The sequence below is a fragment of the Hyalella azteca genome, unplaced genomic scaffold (genome assembly GCF_000764305.2).
Source record: "Hyalella azteca isolate HAZT.00-mixed unplaced genomic scaffold, Hazt_2.0.2 contig17921, whole genome shotgun sequence".
In the NCBI taxonomy this organism is placed as follows: Eukaryota; Metazoa; Arthropoda; class Malacostraca; order Amphipoda; family Hyalellidae; genus Hyalella; species Hyalella azteca.
In genome coordinates, this window is record NW_025947685.1 from 77,674 (window position 1) to 92,937 (window position 15,264).

At 39.8% G+C, this 15,264-nt stretch overlaps 1 protein-coding gene across 1 annotated transcript in view; it reads left to right on the forward strand.

The window, feature by feature from the left end:
- Positions 1-15,264, forward strand: part of LOC108679833 (probable glutathione S-transferase 7) — a 30,368-nt gene that overhangs the window by 8,583 nt on the left and 6,521 nt on the right. The window contains exon 2 of the mRNA XM_018168560.2: positions 14,489-14,636. Within this exon, the coding sequence (XP_018024049.1) occupies positions 14,495-14,636 (142 nt within the window). The 5' untranslated portion in view covers positions 14,489-14,494. The remainder of the gene's footprint in view (positions 1-14,488; positions 14,637-15,264) is intronic.

Consider the following 15,264-nt stretch of genomic DNA (forward strand, 5'->3'; position numbering starts at 1 on the left):
GGCTTGGTGCGTGGCTTGGTGCGTGGCTCGGTGCGTGGCTTGGTGCGTGGCTTGGTGCGTGGCTTGGTGCGTGGCTTGGTGCGAGGCTCGGTGCGAGGCTTGGTGCGTGGCTTGGTGCGTGGCTTGGTGCGAGGCTTGGTGCGTGGCTTCCTGCGTGGCACGCAGCATGCAGTGTAATTCATCTTGGTAATCTTGGTATCTTGGTACTTGTTTGGGACATAGCAATGATTATAGCATAGCCTCTGATTATCGTTCATCCGCCCTCATTTGGGCCACCTAGCTGATGCGCGATGCTGTTGCTTGCTTCTCGCCGCTGGTAGTGTAGTGTATTACGCTCCGTACACTCGCGTATTTGCTACACTTCATGCAGTGCAAGTCAGTGTGGCAGCACAGTAAGCTTCGGTTCTGTGGCAGAGGCAGTGTAGTGCAATTGCTCTTGAATGCATGCCAATCACGAGAAGTGCCCGCCATTGCACTCAACCTTGCAGCGCAACTACAACGATGATAACTACAAAATAAGCGTGAAATAAGAACTCTATGGTCATTAGACAAGCGTATCTCATGAGCGCTACAGGACGATTCAGGATTAATTTTTGCATTATATATTCTTGCTGTTGCGGGAAAGCTGGCAACATATTACTTAGATAGCTGAATTGAAAGCAGTGATTTCCTTATAGTGGTTTCAAGAGAACATGGAAGATAAGTGATAAATTTATTGAGAAAACGCAAAATGATGTCCACGAATTTGCCGTTGATTTACATGGTAATACTAAGTCGGACGACGCCGTTGACAATAATGTAGAGGCTCGAAGAAAGGACGATATTCAGTAACAAGGCTCGGGAGGTCCGGCCAAACAAGTAAGTTGTTATATCTCCTAAATACGTTCAGGAGCTGATGTAGGTCCCTCCGGTGGGTTCAGGGCTAATTTTTAACGAACATCACACAATTAAGAAATCATCATCAGCTGTTGGTTACGACCGTCTACGCGCGAACATTATGCTGCGGGAAGGGTGATGATGGCTAGCAACAAATTATGCAACACAATAAATTCATCAGTAAATGCATCGGTTCCCTCAATTCTCAACTTTCCACACAAACTCGTTCTGCATTGACGCTTGGTTGTGAGAACGGTAATTCATGATGTCATCAGTAGGTAGTTGGTGAAAACTCCTTAAAGTTTTTTTGAAGTTCGCATCACTTCTGGCTTTATCACATCGTTTCTGCACTGACGATTTTATTGTAAAGGAACCGGGCTTCATCTCCTTGTTTACGCACGGAATTTTTATCGTACGGGAACCGGGTTTTGACACATTTTCTCGACTGAAATATTAGGTTAGAAGAAAACTGGTGCAGGAAGGTATATGACGAAGGCCTGGCAGTGAAATCAATGGAGCTGGTTTCCAATGATCGGCGCTCCAGCATCCCATGCAACCTTCCTCGTCAGCCGGTCAAGTACTGGGGCCATACTTTCAAAACTCGCTAAGTTAACGTAAGTACTTACGCTCTATTTTCTTGTCTATGATTGGTGGATTTTGCTTCAAATACCGTCGCTGATTGGCAAATGAACTTACGATCGCTTAACTTTTTTGAAAGTATGGCCCCTGGTTTCCCAGGGTCCGTATGCGGCGAAGGCCGATGGTACAAGACCCTGTTCGATCTGATTTAATTTTCTATACGTCAAACTCGAACAATGCGTGGCTGAGAAACGCTTGCCTGATATTTCTTCAAACCTTGGCTGCTCATCTCCCGATGTAAACCCTCATTAGAATCGTGAACATAAAGTTGTGCAAGTGAGGTGGGCCAGGTTAATTGTTATTAAGTTATCAATAGCAGCGATATTCTAGAGCTGCTCTATGTTCCATGTTCTTTGAACCGCTTGCCGTATGACGTTTTGGGATATATGTATGTTTACTGCCTTCTAAGCTGTTGATAAACGATCTGGTTAACATCTCGCTAACAAAATAGTTAGCATGCATGTGTATGACCATTATCTGTGCATAACTTCTCATGCTCTGTATCAACTGAACGTATAGAGTTGATGAGTTATCCAACGTGTGTGGTACATAAGTTACATTACGTTCATAGTTTAATAGTTGTTGAACGTATACTGTTTTTAGCTGTACAACATATGCAGTTCATATAATTAAACACATATGTATATGGTTATTTACTCACCGCTTGCAAGAAAATAAATTAGATGCACATTTCTTTCGCAGCTGCCGTACAGTATATGATACTGTCAAGCACAGGTGTCCTGGTGTTATACAACGTGTCAAATTAAAAATCGAGGTCGTCGAAGAAAAATGAGTTTTTTTTAAGCTGCTACACGAGTCTTAAATTTCATGTCTTTCGATGTCAACTGCGCATTTGAGTTCTCGGTGTGGCTTTGTTCTTTTAAGGTTTTGCGGGCACAAAATCAAACGCTTTTATGATACTAGGAAATAGTTTTGAAGCTCCATGTTCTTTGAACTGTTTTATACGACATTTTATTGTATATCTGGATGTGGACTGCATTCGCATCTGTTGATAAATGATCTGGCGACACTTCGGTAAAAAAGGTTGAATTTGAGAGGAGTTAATACAAGAAAAATTGATATCAGGATCACATTTCATATTGGATTTGAAGACCTGCGACTAGACCTTCCTTTATAACTCTGCTGATATTTTTGGATCGAGCTAGTGACCTCTTTGGATCGATATTGAATACGTGAGAAACCTTCCCAGATGTCCAGCCTGCGTCGCTTGCATGTCAACATTTTCTTGTCTCTGAAGAAATATAAAAATTTGCAATTATTTATGAGAAACTGATTTTAATAATTTATTATGATTCTTATTGGTGTTTGACTGATACAATAGAGCATGCTATATCTGTTGTCGTTGAAAGTTGGTGTTGTATCGCGTGTGGTGCTAAAATGATTTATGATGTAACGAATGGCGATCAAGGTTCGTGTCAGGCTGCTGCTCTTCGGCCTGTGTCCATTAACTAATTCTTTCTTTGGTGTATTTTCCTCCCTTTTGTATTTTTTTGGAGGAAATTGATATTGAGAAACCGTGCTGACAGCTAATTTTTTTTCTGCATGTTGAATTCCGACTTCCAATCATAATGTGCGGCGGTAGGAAGTTTGGTTTCTCTCAACTAATCTATTAATTGAATCCAACGCAACTCCTGATTTAATTTTTTCCTGTTTAATTCCTGACATTATTTGGTCTTCGATCGACGTAATTTCTTGACTCTTTCTCTCTCGCGACTTCTAGAATGTAAAAAGTTTATTTTGTTTATAAATCTTAATTTTTGTTTTTTTTTTTTTCACGAATCTGACGAATATAAAATCTTTCATCCTCGATGTCGACGCGTATCTTTTATTTCCTGTCAGAAATATAAAAATCTGATTTTCGCCTTGGCTAAAGTTGTGCTATAAAGAACCGTCGCATCGATTGACATTAAAAGTTTATTGTAGATTTTCTGGCCCTGTGAAGCCTGTGTATTTAGTTGGCTTTAGCACTTATCGGGAGTTACAAACTGAACTTCTTTCAACGTGTTCAGCATTGCTATCAGAAGTAGTGGTATTTCTTCCGTTCAATTCTTACAAGGAAAACAAGAAGGCTAGGAATCTATGTTGATAATTATTGGACAAAGCTTATCCTAATTCCGTCATTTAAGAAACATTCTCCCGGAAAGATTTACTACCTACCTTTATTTGCTCAAGATTCGAATATCAAAGTTCGAATTCGCAAATCCAAGCTGGAATTCGCAGATCAGTGGACAGACCACCGAAAATGCAGATTTGATTGTGAACTATTCTTAAGTATTAGAGAAGTAACGCAGGATATAAGGATTAAGTGGAATAGTTTTTTCGTAGTTTATGGTTAGTATATTTCTGATGGGGAAATTTATCATATTTGTTCAGCAATACAAGGTAGAGGTCAGACTCAACAAAATTCAGAACCCAGAAGGAAAAGTTGAATGGTTAGTTTGGTTTGACGTTACATGCAGGACAAGTGGGAACGTCTTGAATCCTTGCCTACAGACCTACAGTATGTTGATCGTTAATCAACTGAAGATATAAATGGTGTGTGTTGCTTCTGTTAAAGTATCATAGCGGATTGAACAGATATTTAACACTAAGGCTTTTGGCTTAATCTATGTGGAAATGCCAGATTATTTGCAATCCCTCAGGATTTCAAGTAATACGCCGTTACATTGATACGCCATTTTGACGAACCCAACTGGATCAGGATGACCCATGAATAAGGGCAAAAAGTGCACCGTCATTTGTCAGTCTGGTCAAATTCTTTGAGTGTTAACTTTGTTACGCGACCAACAGTTCTTCAATGAAGTTTATCAGCATGCTTGTACGAGTTGGTATCACACAGATTAATTTTTCAGTTTCTATCCGAGCTCGCTGGCAGATTTGTGGAATAGTTTCCAGGGCCTATACATTCAAAAAAAGTTAAGAGATCGAAAGTTCATCAGCCAATCATTGACGGCCTTTCAAGCCAAATCCACCAATCATAGACAAGAAATAGAGCGTAAGTACTTACGTTCACTTAGCGAGTTTTGAAAGTATGGCCCCAGGTTTTGACCTGCACTGCAGTATTCCCTCATTGCGCTATTTTCATTTTAATGGGCAACTTTTGATGCGTGGGCTGTTGATTCCCCCCCCCCCCAACACGGCTCATTTCCCGACCGCAGAGACCTTGACCCTGCACCTCCCAGTCGATATCCTTAACCTTCTCTTATCCTGACCTTTGTTATGTAATGTAGGTATTTACATGGCATTCAATGTATTTGTTGCATTGTGTTTACAGTCCGGTCCAGCCTGGTACCATACTTTCAACTCGCTAAGTGAACGTAAGTACTTACGCTCTATTTTCTCGTCTATGATTGGTGGATTTTGCTTGCAAGGCCGTCAATGATTGGCTGATGAACTTACGATCTCTTAACTTTTTTTGAAAGTATAGGCTGCTAAACTTGCTCTGGGTCCTGATGGAGGACCATGCTAGACGTATACGTATCTCGCTTGCTGGTGTACAGCGCTAAGTTTAATTACGGGAATACATTTTATTTAGTATACATATCACTGCTGTTGGTATAAGTTGGACTGCTGGGGGGACTTTTGGGTTGCTAATTCATGACCTCGTTATGAAGTCATTATATATTGTATCAATTGTGGCCATGCATTTTTGTTACTCGTCTTCCGTTATCCGAATATTATCATTATAAAAATCGTTTACCTCATCTGGCGACGATGTTTATCAACATACGCTCACGTACCGGTCTCCTTATAGCCGCCTCTGTGAATATTGTTTACGACGGTGTTTGCCATATGAAAAAGGAGTTCGTGTTTTTAAATTCCTTTCTCAACTATTTTATTCGCGGAGATCGATTCATCGGGATTCTCTCTATTCTATTATGTGCCGACATTATCTTGGACGCCTCGTTCTTGTTTCCCCAATCCTGTGGTCCTGGAAGCGCTCAACTCGCGTAGGCTGCCGCTTTGGCTTTGCCAATAAAGTTCTTATTGAGATTTTGGCGCTCAGAAGGCAAGGGTCCAAGTCCTGACAGATGTGACTCTATCTTACGCGGTTTTTTCAAATTTGTTCCAGAATCTAATCCGACCGTCAACAAACTTGTTTGCAAAAATACCTGCTTTCTTGGATAATGTGTTATAAGGCTGCTTCTCTTGGTTTGGATACAGCTTATAGTAAAGTTCGTTTAGAGCGTATAGATATGTTGCTTATGAATTTTTTAAATAGAAGACGTGACATTGTTTTTTGCCTTACTTGTCGCACAAACCGCAGTTATGCTTCTGTGCTTCTCTGTTGGAGTCTTTCGGATTCCTAAGATCTTGGTTCAAAGAATTTTTCTTCAAATCCTTCTCTCAAATTAGAATCATATTCAGTTGTAACGGATAACGAACGCAGCATTTTTCTTTGGTGTGAAACTGAAGGTCTGGTCGAGCTTGCTGTTCATTCTTCATTTGCCAGCCGTAGAACGAAGACTTAACACGTTGACTCTGAAGTGGTACATATGCGTACCACGAAATGTATTTCTCCAGGACGTAGTGGTACATAATCCAGGTTGCCTAAAATTGGCCAAATCCGAGAATAAAAAAGGCCAAAAATGACCGATAACTCGAAATATACTAGTTTATTTGTAGGTTCCGCTATAAAAATTCCATTTATTTTATTTTTTGCAGTATTTAAAATTTAATTAGGAAACACCCCTATCATAAATTTTACCCGGCCAACGCAATTGAGAAAAACTAAATCACGGAATTTGTCCGGAAAAAATGACCGTCTGGCAACCCTGTTTAAAAAAAGTACAAAAATGAAATAATAGTACAAGATGAAGCAATCGTAGTCAACGTGTTAAATATGAATAGGAAAAAATTTGAGCTTTTTTGCTTCATTGGTGAAAAATTTATCTACCTTATTCATTTATGCCATGTCAATGTGGAAACTGATAAATATACCGTAGTGTAAGTATATCATACCGGTGAAGATATATCTTGGAAATGTCCGGAGTCATTTTATGGAACCCCTGCCATTTGGGAACTGCAGAAAAAAACTCTGCATGCCCGCGTGTTCAATCCTGCTAATTATTGATTAAGTTGCAATAAAAAAGAATTTCGCTAAAGAACTTCCAGGATATCTGATGATAGTGAAGGAGATTAGGCTGACGATAGAATTTTCCTTTTAGTAAAGAATTGAATACTTGGAGTTCACTTCGTGTAGCTCCTCGTACTTCTGAAACAACGGAGAGAATCACAGCTATCAATCGACCGTCGATCTTCATTACCGACCTTAAACCTCAATTTGTTTCGACAATACCGTGGTGAATTGTGCTACTCTTTACCCTGAGCGTTTAAAATCCAAGCTGCAGCAAATTCACTGAGCTTGCAACTCACTAGGCAATTTTTCAGTGAGCTTGGACGTTTCTTCGACCCGGCCATGACAAAGTGAGGTCTTTCATCAACTCTGCCCACGGTCGCCAATCTTTAGCTAATCCTTCGATCGCAGCCCCGAGGCCGTTGAAGCTGTGCCAGGCCGCACTTACCTATAGCGCCTGTATAGAGTTAAGAAGCTTAATCGACCGCCCATGCACTCTGTGTCACGTCAATAATAGAAGCGTAGCATTCAAGAATTTGTAGCTAGAATTTTGCCGCTATTTGCATAGATTCCTGCGCGCCAATACACACGGACTCCCGTAGTCGTCTGTACTTCAGCTTTTGATTATAATAAGGCCTCTGAGACAGCCGATAATATATTACTAAGACAGGCCCAAAACTTGTTCAGTATTATACTCGTGGTATATGGTATTTAGAGACATTTAAAATCGTTTAGACATTTGTCAGGTTGTGATGTCATTAGTGACTATTACGTCACCTTCTGACTATTAGTGACTAGTGACTATTACGACAACTATTTTAATTGACATGAATTCGGCTTCTACGCGAATGTTATTGCCTTCAAAATGAGATTAATTGTGGTGTTGAATGGAATAAATCGCGTTGGATTTCTCCTTAACAGATCAGGTAAAAATCTTATCGTTCTTAGTTCATAGCTCTCACAAAAAATGGAGGAATTGTCTTCATCGTACTTCTGCTAATAATAAACTGATTACGATAAAAGATTCCGATTTTGCCCAGTCATATAGGAGCTCGTTTTAGTTTATAAGCAATTTCAAACAAGAACGTTTATCGCATGCAGAAGCGTCTATAACGGGGCGCTGTAGATATGAACGGTCGTTGATTAGGTAGTTCCAGAGGTGTCAGACAATTACTAACTTTAACGAGCCTGCCTTTGTTTCTTACGCCACTTGCCCTCCTCCATCTTAGTTCCAAAAATGAACTGTTTGAGCTTAGTTTCCAACCGAATACAACCGAATGAGGTTGTATTCCGTTGGCCGTCTCGTTTTACCGACAACGGCAGCGGAAAACATTTATGCAAATCAGATACGGAGCGCCTATCAACGTTTAATTTCTAATGTACAATCTAATTTCTGTTTTGACCTGTTGGCTTGTTATTTAAAATACATGGTTCATTATTCATGATGGAACATTCTACCTATATTGTTTTGTGTGCGTTTGATGGTAAAATGTTGCGTTTGTTTGCTTCAAAAGACTACATTAGTTCAATATGGTTAATAAGTTATTCTGTGTGGAGCCATTTTACCATTACCAATGTAATTATCATGACTCTTGCTGAAAAGCACTAAAAGTATACTACTTCGTAAACTTGGTTGAACCGTAAAAGTGCACTACTTGGTTTTTCATCTGGATTCAAAAGATTCCTTTGTTCCTATTCATGCTTCGCAGTGCAGCGTGACGCGTGTAGGCGACGCGTCTTCAACTTCTTGCCAAATTCATGACTGCGAACGAGCGCCTCGATAATTCATGATCTGTTATTGGATTTTGAGTCCATTCTTCTGTGTTCTTGACCATAAAAAAATTAGAGTTCTTCCGACTAAGAGCGAAATCTCTTCATTAGTTCAGGGCGAGTTCCCTCCGGGCAGCATTCTTTGGTAATTATATTGAACGCCATCGATTATTGAGCCCTGCTAAAGTTTCCAGTAGCAGTAATTGTGATAAACCTGGGCTTCTGGTCGCATACGTTATCTGAAAACAAGAAAGAAGCGTGCTGTTATTTTTAGGTAGGTTATTTGCTAAGATATATAAAGTCAAATTGCTAAGATATATATTTATTGCCGAGAAAAACCCTCCGAGTAATTGATGTTCATTCTGTTTCATGGTGATTCTCACGCCGAGAAATGAGGAGGCTGTGTCAACCAATGACACCTGACGGATGACTTGCATATCATTTATCTTGTCCGTCAAAACAAGCGTCCCGTCGTGCAAGGGGGTTATTATAGTTCGCAAGAAGGCAAATAACAAACAATTAAGGAGCTGCCAGGTTGAATAATTTAACTTTAGTGAGATTATTATAGCGGCTTCTAAGAGTTGTTCGTTCATGAAAATATTTGCTGTGTTTGTGAGCACATCAAGAGATCCCCAATGTTGTAGGCAAATCTAATTATGTTTCAATATGTTTCTGTCTGATAATTCCTTTTCGACATGTGCGAAATTTCATGTTATTCATCTTCTATATTATTTCTTCTCCACAAGCTGGTAAAATTTCACGATTAATTATACATCGGAAGCCAATTGGATGTTCACTTTTCTCTTTCCGATTGCAAATCGAAGAAGAAACTACGAACACTCCATTTATTCATTTAACGAAACGTGTACCTTTATGTNCATCTATAATGGTCAAGGATTGTGAAGATCTTGAAAACAAATCGCTATTTATTTCGTCCAGATAAGATTAGATCGCATTTCCTGATAGCTCTGCCAATATAACAACGTATTTTGCATGTGACTCACGCATGAACAAAAACATTGCATCTAAAAATGCTTCTTCTTCTGCCATTTTTACTTAATCCAATGCATGCAACCATCTCTTCTTATCTATGCCATTATACCATTAAAATTTAGGAATAATTGCTACAATGGGATTTTAGGCAGCAAGTTCATGATAGAAAAGCCATAAAATGTTTAGCTGACAAATGTCTTGAATTAGCATGGACAATGTTGGCTGCTAGTCCAGCTCTGGTAAAAAAATTGCTAAATGAAAATACAATGCAACGATTGTTGCAGCTAAAACTCTCACTATTCTAATGGAATGGCAAGCCGTGGGCAAAGTCGTACGTGAAGATAGTTCAAAGAATCTCATAACTGGAAAGTATAGAAATTATGGTGGAGTATTTCAAGGTAAAATGTGGGATACCACTGAATAGAAATAAAAAGAGAAATGGGAATAATTGTTTGTTAACTCACAGGTGTATCTTGCCACAATACCGTCAGCTCGGACCAATAATTTGTATAAAAGAAGGTATGGTTTATTTTATTCGTATCATTTTGCGACCGTCCGACACTCACTTTAACGGCTAGAATTTATTTTCCTTAGCAGATACGATACCTGCCTATTGAATGACACGTTTTGTCCATAAAATCGGGCTCCAAATCTTTAAGAATGCACAAAAATTGACTTAGACAACTTCTCCATTTTAACATTTGCGTTGTAATTGATTTCTAGGAGTTTTGCTTGTATCCCAATATCAGGCGCAATAATGAATTGCGTTGCACTAGAGCTCCATCGCAGCTGTCGATAATCGAGCGTTGCAATAGCGGGCTCATTCATCGCGCCAGCCTACCCTAATATATTGTATTATCGATTTCACTCTCTAAAGTTGCTCCAGGACAAGTTCTGTGAGTTACAGGTTTTTTTGTCGCCAATTTAGTATAAAATTGAAAGAGGCCGCTTATGTGTTATCTTGCTTAATTTTTTTCGTTGAATGGACTTGGATTTTTACGGCTTTCGGGACAGTATTAACTTCATGTGGACTGGATTTAGCAGAAGTTGTAGGTCCTTATCGTTATTCGTTAGATGACTGATGGTGCTTATAATGTGATAATGTAAACTACATGCACATGAAGACTTTTGTATCACAACCTGAATGAGACGGTTCTATTTTAAGAAGCTTTTGGCAGTTATTCTGCATGCCTCTTATGATGACCGGGAAATTATGGACGCTCATATATAACGCGTTATATGCTGCAGATTGCTCGGTACTTTGTCATCAGCGAGAGAGGCTCTCGGCTGACCCCGTGTCCTAAGAAAACACTAGCGTCAGAACACTCCACCTGCATGCCCATCAAGCACCAGTGTCAGGACACTCCACCTGCATGCCCATCAAGCACCAGTGTCAGGACACGCACCTGCATGCCCATCAAGCACCAGTGTCAGGACACTCCACCTGCATGCCCATCAAGCACCAGTGTCAGGACAAGCACCTGCATGCCCATCAAGCACCAGTGTCAGGACAAGCACCTGCATGCCCATCAAGCACCAGTGTCAGGGCACGCTGCTGTACTGGACCACCCTCACCGTGCGCTATAAAATGCGTGTTCAAATTACTTTGAGATTTTTTTTTCCTGCGGAAACGTGATTTTATTTTGACTCTGCAAGTTTTTGATACCACCAATTCCGGGCGTTTTACTGGCGTTAACGTTACTTCTGCTATTTTCTCCACACAAATATAGTGAAGATGCTTCGGCTGGCAACGCGTGTAAGCAAAACTCGGGAGATGACGCCATTATCACTGTTTGTGTGGCGCTATCATGTGTCTACGATAAAGATCCTTGCATGTTGATCTTGTGATACTGGATCAGATCTAGCCAACAGGTCAGGCGCGAGCAACTCTTGAGTCGCGAGACTGCCCACATGCCGTTATTAATGCAAGAATTAAATGGTTTTCTCGCTAAAAGGAGGTTTGCACTACAAAAGCTCATCAAAAAATACGAATGCAATGAAAATATTGTATCCGTTTTCCTAAGCGTGTACACTGCAAAATTCGACTAAAAGCAAATGAGTTCGAATATTGAGTTCGTGAATGATTTTCCTATCACAATGCAATGTGAAACAGCAATACTTATCCTTAATTATACTTAATTACAGCGATGATGCGAAGAGTTCAACGTACCCATATACTATTCCAAATTCATCTGCTTAACCAACAAAAGCGTCCATAGTATTGTGCATGATTTTTTAGTTACTGATCAGAAAAGAAAAAAATTAAACTCGTTAGTTTTTTTTTTGGGGGGGGGGGATATATTACAAAAGTAAGTTTTCAGCTCGCTTTTCTCAATCTATTTTTATAAGTTCTTCCAATTGGTCAAATTTTGAGCTGTGTTATACACTTGGAACTGTAGTCACTCGAGGACTCACCGACCTCTACATCCCCCAGGATCGATGACAACCGAACGCTTTTCTGTGTTCTCTTTACCTGCCCCAAGGTTACGTGGTTATGAAATATTTATTTCATTAGCTTCGATGATGTAAAAACATTCGAATGTTACACACGTTCTGTATGTAATACAAAAATTCATGAATCTAGTCTACAATGTCTCCTGGCATAGCGTTATTGTTCCTGATGCCTTGGGCTCTGGTCGTTCAGTTCATTCGACCATTCGCATGAGTGATTCATTCACATAAAATGCGTCGTGGATGACAGGGGAAAGCTTTTTACGCGGCAGTCAAACCCAAATATCCATTTTTCGCGGTCTTAGTTTGCTCTCCATGCGCTCCGTGTATGATACTCAGCCTTGTTGTTATGAGAAAGAAACTTTTTCGCTTTGTTCCGGGGCTTCCTGAAGTTTTTCTTCCTGCTTTAGAAGAATGGCTCGCTGTCGATCAGAAGAATTACGCAGATTTACTGGCGCACCATGCAGAAACCTGCAACGAACCCATATGCTTCGGGGGCTGAAATCAGACATGTAGAACCTGATACTTGTGTTGAGATCTTGTAATCTGCGAAGATTTTGATCGAATGAAGCCAAATATCAGGTAATTTTAACTTGAATTTTAAGATTTGGTCCTAATTATCAAACTTAAACTAATTTTGTATATTATCAATCCTTTTGCATTCTAATTTCTAACTTGTGGTGCCTATTTTACGACTCCATATCTGTGTTCAGTTTTAATCTACGGAAATTCGCGAGTGTTGTCACTGAAATCACGTGGGCAGATTCCCTCTCACCTTTTTTTCTGGTCAGTGGGAGTTATCTGGAGCAATTTCCTCGCTTGTCGAAGGTAACAAAAAAGACCCAGCCTCATGCTTCACGAGGAAGGCTGTTCATGACCATCCATAATTAGTACCTGCTTGTTTTTCCTCAGGCTCGCGACACCAAATCTCGTGAACCAGATTGCGTCGTTTTTCAGGAGTTGTTTTGTCTTGCTTGCTGACGCAGAAGCCGCCGGTATCTGGTTTAGGGTCTATACTTTCAAAAAATGTTAAGAGATCGTAAGTTCATAAGCCAATCACTGACGGCCTTTCAAGCAAAATCCACCAATCATAGAAAAGAAAATAGAGCGTAAGTACTTACGTTCACTTAGCGAGTTTTGAAAGTATGGCCCCAGGTATGCCTCCACTTACGCTCCCGCGAGAGCGCATAGGTACACAAACAGATCAGTTTACACAAGCAGCTTCCTACCCGCTAGTGCAGAGGCTGTTTTTTTTTCAAGCTGGCTTTTTTCTACGCTGGCTTTTTTTCGAGCTGGCTTTTTTTACAAGCTGGCTTTTTTATGGCTTCAATGTTTGATTTGAGATATCGAAGTGCGTGCACTCTAGCCCAATTTAGCAAGACGTCTTTATCAAGGCTTTATGGTGGTATTCACGCTCAATTTAAGCCATTAATTATTTCGTTTTGAAATGACCCAGGTCACTCGCAATCATTTTTCAGAAGGGTTACTTGAACGTGTTTGCTACGTTCAGGAAGAAGTTGACCTGTACCATGAGCTGCTAAAATTTTAAACGCCATGCATACAGTCCGCCCTAGGACCATACAGTTGTCTCTTAACTTAGCGATCTTCAATTTATTTTTGTATTGGTTTTGATTATTTAATTTCAATACGCCTGGTTGTCTATACACCTGGTTTTCTATACGCCTGGTTGTCTATACGCCTGGTTGTCTATACGCCTGGTTGTCTATACGCCTGGTTGTCTATACACCTGGTTGTCTATACACCCTCATTCGTGAAAGCTTCCGGCACACTTTTGCTGCTCCGGTCTAATATTATTTTCCAGAAGAAAAAATATTCTTAAAACTACGAGTCTCGCAAATCTTTGAATCCCAAGGAAATGGCATCCAAAATGCCCATTATTCAGCCCAGGTTTCCTCTGAGTCTCAAACCCAGTTATCTTTTTCCGTTAAAATTTTTGCTCTGATATTTATATTTTGTTTTAAGATCGAGATCGAGATGTTAGCTCCAATTTTATATCGCCATTTTGAACTACGGACTATAAACTTGGTTGTTTATTTCATCACGCAGACATTTTTATTGAGTTGTATCTTTACCGACTAACAAACCGAATGTATTTTGTTTCGTGCTTGATTCTATGTTCTACTTGTGATCAGCACGTGACAATGATTCAGTTGTTACTATATTTTACCATTGAAGGCTTTGTATATCGTCAAATTGGTTCTTTGTGCGCCTTGTTGCATAAAGAATATCGAATATCTGAATATTGACTGTTGTATCGTGACGTGATGAGTGTAATAGCGCGACTAGAATACAGGTTTGATGAGACAATGAAACAAACTTGCATGTATATTTAGGAAGAAATATTTAGTTACCCGCGAAGCCATTCTCTTAAATTTCTATAATTAGAGACTTGAGCTGAATTTCAACTTTAATAAATGATTAACACGAAATTAACATAAACCCTCATCAGTACCACATATAATGTACCGTACTGTACTCGCAGGTACTCACCATGTACCGTGCTGTGCTCGCAGGTACTCACCATGTACCATGCTGTGCTCGCAGGTACTCACCATGTACCATGCTGTGCTCGCAGGTACTCATGACGTCACCATATACCCTCATCAGTACCACACATCAAGTACCGTGCTGTGCTCGCAGGTACTCATGACGTCACCGGAGTACAGACTAGAGTACTTTAACCTGAGGGGGCGCGCTGAGCCCATCCGCTGGGTGCTGGCGGTGGCAGAGCAGCCCTACCAGGACGTCAGGTTCGACAAGGAGACCGAGTGGCCGAAGAAGAAATCAGGTCAGTTTATTAAATAAACTTTAGTATAATTTACCAGGCTATAATGTAACCACTATGATGTTGCCCCAAACTTTGTTGTTATAAGTTAAGCGACTGGATTTATGGTGACCATAACCTTAACTTTTATATTTTTTCAGGCAACATACCATTTTAGTAAAAATTTTAATGCATCATTTGCATAATTGATCCTAATTTGAAGAATTCATTCGGACGTCTATATTAAGGCTTTCTAGGTAACTGAGTATTTTAATTGAAGGTGCGAAAGCTCGTACAATTTAATTGTGATATTAGATACAGAAATAACTCGATGTAGTTAAGTAGGTGAAGTATTATATGCGAACGAATCCTCACAGAAAAATGAGTGAGAATTTATCCGAATAGCGACTGTCCAATTGCGCTCTGGTGCGTGTCATCCTGACCTATTTAATAGGCACCGCTATAGAGATGTGTATAAGAGACAGAAGTAACACAACTTAACATAAAATACCATAACATAACATAAAATAACATAACATAACATAAAATAACACAACATAACATAAAATACCATAACATAACATAACATAACATAACATAACATCTGTCTCTTATACACATCTATAACATAAAATAACATAACATAACATAA